Source organism: Acartia tonsa, chromosome 7 (genome assembly GCF_053477335.1).
Source record: "Acartia tonsa isolate MP-2025a chromosome 7, ASM5347733v1, whole genome shotgun sequence".
In the NCBI taxonomy this organism is placed as follows: Eukaryota; Metazoa; Arthropoda; class Copepoda; order Calanoida; family Acartiidae; genus Acartia; species Acartia tonsa.
Genome location: NC_137266.1, coordinates 14,583,108 through 14,596,196, shown reverse-complemented (window position 1 = coordinate 14,596,196; position 13,089 = coordinate 14,583,108). Strand labels below are relative to the sequence as shown.

Here is a 13,089-nt window from a genome sequence, read left to right as displayed (position 1 = left end):
TAGACACTCGAGTGAATGAACCAACCAATTAGAATTTAATAAAAGTCCCCAAAGTTGTAAAGCCAACAAATAAGAAAACAATATTATACAATTTTGGGGACTAGTTTAATTAAGAGCCCAATGTCCCCTCCCTCCCTGACAGGTTATGCTGTTGTAAAAATTTTTAATTAAAAAAATTTGCTAATCTCATTCATGTGCAGAATTGAATACACACCCAAGATACAAACACATATAACATATTCATATATTTTAAAGCCTTGCTTAGCTTTTCTTTACACTCAAATATTCAATATATATATTTTTGAATATTTAATAGAAATTAAAGACTTAGAATTGTAATAGTTATTTATTACTAGAGTTGGCTCGATATAATTATCTCCCTATTGGCTAGTTTTCTATATGCATATCTATTTCTCAATAAATCTATTTTCCTCACCCGGCATTACTATCTAAAAGAAAGTAAATATTTAATAATTTAAATGATTTTTAAAAGATTTTTTTAAATTATATTTTTTTCTTTACATTACCATCACCAAATTTTAGTTTAATATTTGAACACACAAAATGTCGCCACAATCGAATTCTTTTAAAACATAGTTTTCTTAAATTTATCATATTATAAATTTAAATTTTCTTTTTTATGATTAGAAATTAAATACATCAATATAAGGTAAATAGCAACATGAAATGAAAAAAATGAATTTATTTTTAATAAAGTAAAATAATGGGTCTTATCGTTCTGGGCAATGAGAGTTTATTATGGATTATTGGAGCACTATGAGTTTTAATCATATATTCCTTGGAAAACTTGAGCTCGTTTATAGACATTTATTTCCTATATAGATCTGACATGGATCTTGAAGCAATAAAGCAGGCCGTTTTGTACATGTTAAAAATTGGAAGATTTCATTAAATAAAAGTAATCGCAAATATACTTAGTAAATAAACGGCTTTCCGCGGATATAGAATGTACAATTATGAGATTAAAACTAGTTTTTTTAGCCCCGAGGTGACGAATACGAGAAAAAATATTATCTAAATTCTATATCAAATGTTTTATTGAAATCAAGCTGTATAAAAGAAACAACTTATTTCTATCTGAATGTAATTCTTTTAAAAATTTAATTTTACTTGAAGACCAAATCTATTTTAATTATTACTGATTATTTGTATCTTTAAGTAATATCAGTAGTTTATATCCTTAATCTTAACGAAAATGCCTTTTTCAATTTACCTAATAATAAGCCAAAAAATACCAACCTACATATTTGTAGGCCTACATGGAATATGTTTCTAGAAATTCTACTATGTGGGCATATATAACATGTATATATTTGTAAGCCTAGCTGGAATATGTTTCTAGAAGTTCTACTATGTTGGGATGTTTCAACATGTGATATATTTGTAAGCCTACCTGGAATATGTTTCTAGAAGTTTTACTATGTGGGGATATATAACATGTGATATATTTGTAGGCCTACCTAGAATATGTTTCTAGAGGTTCTACTATGTGAGGATGTTTCAACACGTGATATATTTGTAGGCCTACCTGGTATTTGTTTCTAGAAGTTCTACTATGTGGGGATATATAACATGTATATATTTGTAGGCCTACCTGGAATATGTTTCTAGAAGTTCTACTATGTGGGGATATATAACATGTATATATTTTTAAGCCTACCTGAAATATGTTTCTAGAAGTTCTACTATGTGGGGATATATAACATGTATATATTTGTAGGCCTACCTGGTATTTGTTTCTAGAAGTTCTACTATGTGGGGATATGTAACATGTATATATTTGTAGGCCTACCTGGAATATGTTTCTAGAAGTTCTACTATGTGGGGATGTTTCAACATGTGACATATTTGTAGGCCTACCTGGAATATGTTTCTAGAAGTTCTACTATGTGGGGATGTTTCAACATGTGACTTATTTGTAGGCCTACCTGGAATATGTTTCTAGAAGTTCTACTATGTGGCTATGTTTCAACATGTGATATATTTGTAGGCCTACCTGGAATATGTTTCTAGAAGTTCTACTATGTGGGGATGTTTCAACATATGACATATGGTAGCCTCTCTCTGTACACAAATATTTTATTGATTTTCAAAAAAAATTAGAAGATTTTTATGACCATAAATATATTGGAACAGAAAAAATACAGAAATGCATGTGTCAACATATAAAAATTTGAAATAGAGACTTAAAATCCTAATATACACTAACTTCTTTATTAACAATTAACGTCTACAACCCTAGAGGGCTCTAGGTGCCCTTGAGGTTAGAAAATTTGGAGGTAAGTTGAACTTTTACTTAATTTTGAAAAGGGAATATATTTTTGGAGGGAAATATTTACCAAAAGGAATTTATCTTGTCATGGTGGAGATACCCTCCAAAAAAATATTTATAAACCTTTCCTAGATAAATTAAAAGCTTTGCTGCAAAGGTTCAGCAAAACCCTTCAGTGCAGACAGACAAACATCATGTTACATAAGAATAATTGAAATCAATAAAAAAAAAATATTTGGTGCCTCCCTTGAGATCATCTAGAGAGAGGCCGGGACTAGAAGTAAATTTGGCAACATCCACTATCTTCACTGCAAACTCCTATAAAAATTAAATAGTTTTAGTAGCTGTCAATAGTGCTCTAGCAAAATGGGGATAGATGTCACACTACTTTTGGCCTACCTATTCTTTTGACGTCAGGAAATACCCTAAACCCCAACTCTTTTTCTAGGGGGTTTATTTTCCCCTTTCCTTTCTCTTTCCGTATACTATGACGTCATTAGAATAGGTAGGCCAAAAACCGTGACATATATCCCCATTTTTCTAGGGCATTGCAAACTCCTACAAAACTTAAATTGTTTAATAATCATTTATTATTTTAATTAGCGGTTTCCCTCAAATTGCCTAGTCGATCACAGAAACTAGTCTCTCCCCTTATTTGAAATAAATCAAAATAATATGAGTGGGTAGTTATTTTGTGTTTTATTTTACTTGGACTAGGGTAGGTTATATTTGGTAAAGGATAGCCCTGCAGGGGTTGGACATTAAGAAAAAAAGTACACCCCCCACTCCTCATTTTCAATTTCTATTAAAAAAAGAAGGGGTGTGGTTCTGTTCTTGCTGAGAATATTGGAAAATATGTTGTTTTTTCTAATAACAGGGTCCATCATTTCTGTATTACACATTACTTTTATTGTTTACTAATTTTCAATTTTGTACACTTTGCTTTTCTTTTGTAGGCTTATTATTGGCTTGCTAATAATTGGGCATAATCCGAGTTTTTGATAACCTAATTGCTAGAATTCTCCTATTTCAAATAGATTGCAACCCTCAATATATTTCCTTCTCATATTGATGTTAAGATAACAGATCTATAGTATAGATATATAGACAGATAACTACCTCCCTCCCTTTTTCAATGACCTTTTTTGTCTGCTAGCAAATTGTTATATGCTATGTTAATATACCCGTTACCATTGGTTGATTTTCAATGACCCAATTGAGAGTCGACACAAGGTCATTGTGATGGGTAGATGCAGTTATTTAACCCCTTCCCCCTCTAATGTTTTACTCTAATGTTAAGATTAAATAAAGGAAAATAGAAAATACCATTAAGCTCTGGAATTAGTTGAACCTGTGAGTGGGGGAGGGGAAGGGGAGAGGTTCTAATATTTCTAGACATAAACAATAAAAGCAGCAAAATAGAGGGTCTGGAATAAATAATTGATGGATAAACAGAATTTGCAAATTACATCATAAAACAAAACAATATTAGTTTCTTCAAATCTGATGCTTTACTGTCCTTTAGTGTGCTTACCCACAAATTCCAAATGACATTAAGATTTTATTTTCTCGCATCCATTCGAATCGAATCCGGTTCTCATCCATACGAAAAAAAACTAAGTCTAGCATCGTATTATATCCAGCTTTCTACGAATATAAAACTAGTTTTATTCTTTTAATGGTAAATTTTGTCCACGGAAAGCTGTTTATAATACGATGCGAGAAATCACTATCATATTACTTAAATTAAAAATCCGTATAAAATGGTCAAAATAATCAAAATTTCATTTGGACAGGCACACATACACCCTCTTGCTTAAAACTACTGGAAAATCTTTTTTATTCTTCTATCTGAGATAAAAATTAAAGTCCGATGAAACACACACAAAAAAAAGGTAAAAACTGTAGGTATGCCTTTCTTTGCATTAAGAAATGATTTAAGAGTCGGTATTTATATGGTTTTAACTCAGATTAAATTTTGAAACTCAGAAAAAGAAAAAAATACAGTCATTTGGCTTCTAATTTAATATTGACCCTCTAGTCATACTCTGAGCTCTTTTAAATATACAATACAACCATTTTTGTTTGAGAGAGATCCGACAATTTCTTTCATCTTCAGGCGATTTCTATAATTGCAGTATGCCTTAAAATCACAGGGGATTAACTTCGTATAGAAGACTGATAATGAGCTGTGATTGTTAAATAAAAATGCTTTTTTTAGAACCAGCTTTTGTGTTGTGAGTATAAGTATTGGAAAATATCAAATATACCCACAAGTGAGTACCACACTTTGCAGGGATGCAGGGATAACATACAAGCGGAAATTTGTATAAACAGCATTGTAGACAGCTTTCCGCGGATATTATTATGAAATATTATTATCTGTTTTGTTTGTAATACGATGACAAACATTGCTTTTAAACATTATTGCCGAGAACCGGTTCTAATCCTGCAGATACTATTTGGTTTCGAAGCAATACTGGATAAACGAATTCTCGAATATATAAAAGGTTGGCTGGGGGTATCTTGGTGTAGAAAAACAATTTGGCTTATTTTTTTTATGGGAAGAATAACCTACCAAGTATTTTCACACAGAACATACACAAACAAACCCTCACACTAGCTCACGCACACACACACACACACACACAAACCTCAACACACATACAACTTACATGTTGGTCAAATTTGACAATGCGCATTTCTTATTAGGAATGATTGTTAAAAATATTTTAGGTGCACATAAAACATTTGATTAATGCTTAAAAATGTTTTAGAAAAACAAATACTATAATTTTTTTATCTAATTACAAAGTTTCACTTGGACAAAATGACTAATTTTATTTTAATTGCAAGGTTTTAATTCTCTAGCCTCAAAGTAAAATATTTTGGTATAAAAAAACTTGTAGTTGAAAACAAGAATATCTAATTAAAATATGTCTATAAACACCAGAAGCGAATTCTTAGAAAAATTTGCCTCACTAAAATCAGTGAAGCTCACTAAAAATTTAGAGGGGATAATTTTGCCTCACTAAAATTTTAATGAGGCAAACTAGTGAGGCAAAAGTTTTTAAAGAATTCACCTCAGATATTTTAAAAGGTTAAAACTAGAGGTACTGACCGACCGACAGACAGACTGACAGTGATATGAAGAAAGGGGGTGTCAACTCAACACCCCCTTAAAATATGAAAGATCACAGAAAAATACTTAAAAAAACATACACACGACACACAAACACTCAAACAAACACACACAAACACACATACACACACACAAACACACATACACACACACATACACGCACACATACACATACACATACACGCACACACACACACACACAAACACAAACACACACAAACACACACACACACACACACACATACACACACAAACACACAAACACACCCACTCACACACACACACACACACACACACACACACACACACACACACACACACACACACACACACACACACACACACACACACAATATTATAAAGTAATACTCTATTCGTTTTCCATGATCAAAAAAGGAAAATATAGAATCTTTCTCAATTACTTTTCAGTTTTCTCTCCTTTCAGACCAAATATAAAATGGGATTATACTATTTGCCATTTATATATTAAATAAAATATGGAAAAAGATATGGTTTTCAACAAATTGAATCTCTACTTTTTATTTTGTTATCGCACAGTTTTTTAATTTGAACTTTTTTATTTTCGACCTTTTAATTTTTGTATCCGATTTAAACTTTTTTGTAGCGGAGCTACTCTATAATTCAGTCCGTCCGTCAGTAACTCTGTAACACTATGGGGGAAATGTGATTTTCTCAGCATCTATTTAAGATATAATACTAAAATTTCTTTTCAACATTCCAATAATTATGGAGCCTAATTAACTATCAAACATCCATGGTGGTCGGAATGCATTTTTTAAGCAGGTTTTTGGCTATTTTTATATATTAAACTAATATCAGTTATTATAATCATAAATAAAACATTTTTTTGATAAAAATTGTAATTCTTATAAATAATTTCCTTTTTTAGATTATACATTGAGATTGTGCCAATGGATATAGAATACACATGGATATTAAGACAGGGCAAAAATTGTCGTCAATTTAGGTTGCTAACGTGGATAAGTTCGTTCATCAAGTAGGAGGGGCCGCAACGGGATGGTGTAAAAGGGGTGAATTATGGTAATCACTTTATTAGAAACTAGCGGCTACGCCCCTAGAGGCCTCTAGGGGCACTTAAGGAGGAGAGAGTCAAATTTGATAATTCAATTTCTTATTTTAGATTTTAAAAGAAAAAGTTAAAAAAAATTTACGCTTGATGTTTATTTTTTGTTGAACTCTCTTTCTAAAATTGGTAATTTTAAAAAAAAATTAATTTCTCTAGGGAGGGTGGTGGTACCCTCCCCCAAAATAGTTATAAACCTTCCCGGGACATATAAGAATCTACCCTGTTAAGGAGAACCCAATCGGTTCAGCGGTTAGCGAGATCCTTCGGTACACACAGACAGACAGACACACAGACAGACACACAGACAGACACACAGACAGACAAACATCCTGTTACTTTAGTATAAGGATTGTCTTATCCGTTAAGATCCCTTACCATAATCTACCAAACAATTACCAGAAAGACTTTTACTTTAGTTTAATGTATAGATATAGATTTATGATATAATATTCGAATATTTTGAAATAATAATAATAATTTGAATAAAACGTACCGTATTCATCCTGTTTCCAACATATGTATGTGTACAAATCCTAGAGTCTTGTATTAAAGTACATCACAAAAGAATACATATGACTTGAACTTTTAGAACCACCTAAAATAAGCGCGCAACCCAAAAATTCGATGTGCTGAAAATGGATTGTCTATTTCTTCCCTAATTTCCAAAGTTGTACAGCAGATAACCCAATTACTGCAAACGCTATTTTCAGCTACTCCTTTTAAAGGTAAAAGCGATGTAATGTATAATATTTATACACGATTTATACATTATAATTTCAAAATTTAAGTTTTTCAAATTTAGATTTTTTTGGAAGTTTGAAGCTTTTTTAGCTAGTAGTGAATATTAAGATAGGACGCGGAAGCTAGGTACACTTTCGGAAACTAAAATTCAGTACATCAGAAATTCTGTTTTTGTCTGTAGACGGTCTAGACTTTAAATTTAGTCAGTTGAAAGAAAAACGCTTGGTATTTCAGTTGGTTTCGAATAGTTGGATATAGTTTTTTTTATTGTTTTTAAACATTTAGGGTCAGTTTCTTCGTACGTCCGTCCTTAAGTAGCGAATAGTTATTATCATAAATGTATGCATGTTAGAATTATCCTATGATTTTCAACTTGGCATTATGATTTCTGTAACAGTTAGGACAAATGTACAAATCTTAGCAACTCTATAACTTCATTTAAAACAGCTTACAGAATTTTTAACTTTGTTTTGGATGTTGTTAAACATTAGATGTATTTTTTGTCACTGTTCTTTTTTCATCTAATTGTTCCTAATTAAAATTAGTAGTATTGGGAAAAGTAAATTTAATATTTTGGTGTAAAAATGTCAAAAATGTTAAGATTTGTTAAATTTAAAAGCTTTTACCCATTTTTTGGTTCAGAAAGGTTAAATTTGTTATAAAGGGAAGGTGGGGGTAAAAGCAGATCTATTGTATACATTTTCCAAATTGTATATAGGTCAATGAACTTTACTGTGGGCCCCATTTGATAATAATTTTTTTATGTTAACATTTTAGATTTAAAATGGAAAGATTCCAATATTTGGTGAAGGTAATTATGAACGTGGCACTTCCTATAGTAGATATAGGAACAGATATTAACTTTACTTTGGATATGTACTACAAATATGACAATTTTACACGTGTTAAAGAGATAAGAGATTGTTATAATTCCCAGGAAGAAGATATAGGCTGTATTTTTAAATTATCAGGTAAAGATTATTTGTGCATACAGAATGTTTACACAGTGTGTTTTTATTTAACGGAACAAAAGTAATGTTTTAATTCAATCAACTTACTGTTGATAGAAATTAACTAATAACTCTTAACTATTAACTGCTGGAAGACTGCCACAAATAACCCAATACCCAAAATTTGAAGCCCTCAGCTTCAAAAACAAAAAAAAAGTTATAGGCAAATCAAATTGACAATTTAGGTACATGAAAATTAAAAAAATTTTATTGCTCATGTTAGGAATTCTAATTTTAAATAACGTTGTCTAGATATAAAGTTATACGCTTAATTTTGGCAGAAAGTTAGGTTGCCTGTAACTAAATACATTTTTAAATAAAAACACTCCTTTTCATAGTCAAAATTTGTAGCTTATTAAAGGAAGCCTGCAAGAAATACCACGCTTTAACTGCTGAAAGACTGCCACAAGTAGACCCAATACCCCAAATTTGAAGCCTTCAGCTTCTATAACTAAAACGTTCTAGGCATTTTAAAATGACATTTTATGTACAATGGAAATTTTGAAAGAATTGCAGTGCTATTGTTAGAAATTTTGAAATTAAACTATGTGGCCTAGAAACAAAATTATAAGCTTATTTTTGTCATAAATTTAGGCAACCAGTAACTAGTTATATTTTTACAATAAAAATACCCATTTTTTTAGTCAAAATCATTAAAAAAAATTAAGTTTAACTTGCGTTGTACTGAGTGTACTGTAGCCAATCAGAAGGCTGAATCAGCTAAGCAACCAATCACAGCTGAGCTTGTCTTAGTTTCCCCCTTTGTTTCCCTTTGATTTTCGTTTAAAAATGCAATTTAAATCGAATTTTTTTCATGGATTTTGACTATGAGATGTGGTGTTTTTATTGTAAAAATGTAATCAGTTACCAGCAATCTAAGTTTCTGACAAAGATAAAGTCATAATTTTGTGTCTAGGCGACGTAATTTTATATTGTTTTTTCTTTTATAAGCATTGGAACTCTTTCAAAAGTTTCATTGTACATAAAATGCTATTTTGAAATGCCTAGAACTTTTTTGTTATTAAAGCTGAAGGCTTTAAATTTGGGGTATTGGGTCTACTTGTGGCAGTCTTTCAGCAGTTAAAGCGTGGTATTTCTTGCAGGCGTCCTTTAATACATACTAGTGGCTATAACATACAAGAACTTGAGGTGGAGGGGGGGGGGGGACCCTTAACACTGAGCCTTAACAAGTATAACTGTGGTCAGTCATAATTATCAAAATCAAAATTATATAGTTTACATCTACAGACATTATTACATCATTGTCTAAAATGACCAAGCAAATATTGCTTCTTTTACTTCCATAGGAGGTGTGTATTGGTGGTGTCTTCCTGCGTTAGACACTACTATATGAAAGGATCATAGAGCACCTTCTAACATTACAATCAAGATTTAAATACTGATTCTTTATCTTAACAATGAAATGTATGGCATGGAGATATAACTAATATTTAACATTATTTATCAGATTTTGATAGAAATTAAATTATTTTAGTTTTGTCCAACCACTCACTTTGAATTTTACTTTGGTATCATTGTCTTTACTGCGCAAGTGCAACTTTTCTTCAATTTTCCAAGATAAATTTGAGGTTTTCTATTCTATACTTTATCTTCTTTGGTTAAATTAAATATTTCTTTTGTTACTTTAAATTATAACATACTGTAGTTTAATTATGGACATTTTTAACCTCAAAATATTTTAGTTTTGATAATGATGTTTCCAATACTTACAAGTTTATCTGAAGTAATAACAAGTTCAACAAAAAGATGGATTGTCAAAGAACATTTAACAGCAACTTTTAATCAGGCATATTTAATCAAATTTTATAACAATTAATGCAAATTAAATGTAAATAAAAAAAAACAATGATATTGTATTGCATTGCATAGAATTTGATTTGTTTTTCTATGACATAAATTTAAGTACATTTAGAATTAAACAAATCCTGATACTAAAATTTATCATTTTTTGTACAGCTTGAAAGCCAATAAATATCAGCAGGATTACAACCGGTTTTTATTTAAGGCATACTTATAAAATGATGTATTATAAATATTAGTATTTACAATATACTTTGAATATAAGATTAATCTTAGCATCTTTGATAATGCAATAATATTGTAAATTCTAAGCTTATTTTCTATTAGACTTTAAGCACTTTTAAATAACAATAATTTGATTATAAATAATTTGATAAGTTTTGCATTCCCTACCTGGGTTATCTTGTATTAAATAATCAAGATCCTGCTCTTAAAGAAAAATATTGGAAGCTAAAGGTTTTTGTTTTCTTTTTTTATTACTTTTTATAAAAGTGTGTTAATATTATTACCAATCATAGATTTAATAATATTAATCATAAATAATAAACATTCTAAATTATATTTTATTTTAGATTTCAGAACTAATCTGGGGATCATATCATCAACTAATTCTCCAACAAAATGTAGCATTCAATATTTGGAGCCAAAGTACAATTTCAATGGATTTAATCATTCCAATTTTAAGCATTACTGTATCAGCAATATCTGTATCAGTTGGTGTAACCAACTTCAATTTAAGAAATATTTTAGGCAAAGATCCTACATTTTTAGATTTATTCAGATTCTTCCTTAGTGAGCAATTCAGTTATTATCCTATGTTTTTTTTCTTGATGTTTTTATTCAATTTTTTCGTTAAGTATTCATTCTTAAACAAAAATACTTTTTATATTGGCATTTCAATCTATTTATTTTGAAGCATACTTGTCCCCAAACTATTGAACATGATTTGCAAATTTCCAATAAAGTTTGAATCTCATATGCTAATATGTTTTCCAAATTATATTTCTTCCTGCTATAGAAACTGTACTAAAATATCTGAATATCAATTTTACAGGCAAATGCAATTAGTACATTCTTTAATTATGTCTACAGCTGCCATTTATTTAAATAATAACAAGATAAATATTTTCCGAAAGCTACATATAATTTGTAATGATCCAAAAGCTCTTGAGTTAGTGTTTAAAATAAAATATGTCATTGATGCAGTTTTAGGTTTTTCATCTTTACTTCTTATTGTAGAAATAATATGTATACAATTTGGTGTTACATTCATAGATTTTGCCTTTAAGAAGGCTTGTGAAGATAGTTCAACTTCAGTTTCAAGTGAAGTTAATCAAGACTGTAAAAGAGAAGATGCTGAACACATGTGTACCCTTGATATTAAAATAATCAAAAAATCCAAAGAAGACACATTCTAAATATTTTGATGTATTATTTTCTTTTAAATTGTTTCCTCAAATGTCAAAGATGTATTTTTTGTTACAGTACTGATAATTACCTCTAACATAAATACAAAAACTGTCTAAGTCTGAATATAGATTATACAAATTAAAAGTAAATGTGTAGAAATTAAAAATTTTTAAAAAGACTGAATTTAGATAATTTTTATATACGGGTCAATTGAAAGTGTTTTATAATTATTATACTCCTAATAAATTTGATATTAAAATTAAAACTTTTTTAAATAAATAAAATGGAACATGTTTCATGTTTTGTGATCTTCAAACATTGTATTGCCTGTTGTAGACCTAAGAAATTATATCAATTTTACTATAGAAATGTATCTCAAAGATTACAATTTTGAATCAGTTAACATACATGGCGGTGGGACATCTTATTAGCATGTTTTAGGCTATTTTAACATTTTATCCATATCCTTGGTGTTTTTGGTCCAATTTTCAAGGTTTTTGTATAAGGGTATCAAAATAAAATTTCCCATAGTTTTTAAATCTCTATATGAAAGAACAAGTAAAATTTTTTTTTATTTTTCACATATTTCTTCACATCTTTTCAAAAATTTTGTAGATGATAATATCCAAATTAAATTTCCCTTTGTTCTGAGCATCCAGTATGTAATTTACTTTGACTGTATGTCAGTCATCATACAATATAAAAAATAAAAACCATAAAAATATATGAGAGAGGTTTCGTGATTTTATCTCAAAAATTTTAATATTGATATCAATAAATGCTCTTTAAATCTCCTTGTCCGTGTTCTTATCTATAATTTTTTGTGCTTCGCTACTTATTAATGTTGTCATTCTTGTTATACATATTTTACATCTAGGAAAAAACTGATTTTTATTAATAAGCTTGTTCTATAAAAATTTAATATTATATTGAAGCCTTATTTTTAATCCTGTTCAAACAACATTTTTTACATAAATTAAAAATTGTGTTTTCATTTTCATAATTAGAAAATATAACGAATAAAAATTACAATGGATGATGAATTGATGAAATACTAATTTTTAACCAATCAATCAAAATTTAATAAAAGTACCAAAAGGTCATAAGTCAACAACTAAGATAACGTGGTTATAGAACTTTGGACACTAATTAAATTTATTTTCCAATGTCTCATCCCTCCCTGGAATATATAGTTATCTTTAAACAGCAGGTAATTTCATTAAATATCCTTAGTTAAGCACATAACCCCCCCCCCCCCCGTTATTTTTGAAAAAGTTTAATATCAAAGGGTATTGGGTAGTTTTTTGTATCTTATTGTTTTACCATTGGTGATGTTGTATGGGATACAGATTACCCTCACTGAATTATGGCTCCCCGTGGGAGTTAGACATAAAATAAAACAATTCCTCCTCCTTATTTAAATTTTTTCAAAAATAGAATGTGGAGGGGATTCTGTGCTTGATAGCCCCTTTCAGTGAAAACGCTTTCTTTTATAACTTTTTAGTAAATAACCTTTGACTTATTTGTTTAAAGTTTTGTGTAAACTTTACTAATCTATTTTGTA

The 13,089-nt window shown here is 29.6% G+C and overlaps 1 protein-coding gene across 5 annotated transcripts in view; it reads right to left on the bottom strand.

Annotated features, from left to right (window-relative positions):
• Positions 1-13,089, bottom strand: part of CASK (peripheral plasma membrane protein CASK) — a 139,968-nt gene that overhangs the window by 111,264 nt on the left and 15,615 nt on the right. For 3 of the 5 annotated variants that reach the window (XM_080167660.1, XM_080167663.1, XM_080167662.1), the window contains exon 1: positions 2,018-2,081. In XM_080167660.1, coding sequence (XP_080023786.1) covers positions 2,018-2,064 — 47 coding nt within the window. In that variant the 5' untranslated portion in view covers positions 2,065-2,081. Of the gene's footprint in view, positions 1-1,813; positions 1,865-2,017; positions 2,082-2,535; positions 2,612-13,089 lie in introns of those variants that run through there. The other 2 variants (XM_080167664.1, XM_080167661.1) reach the window with 2 other exon arrangements.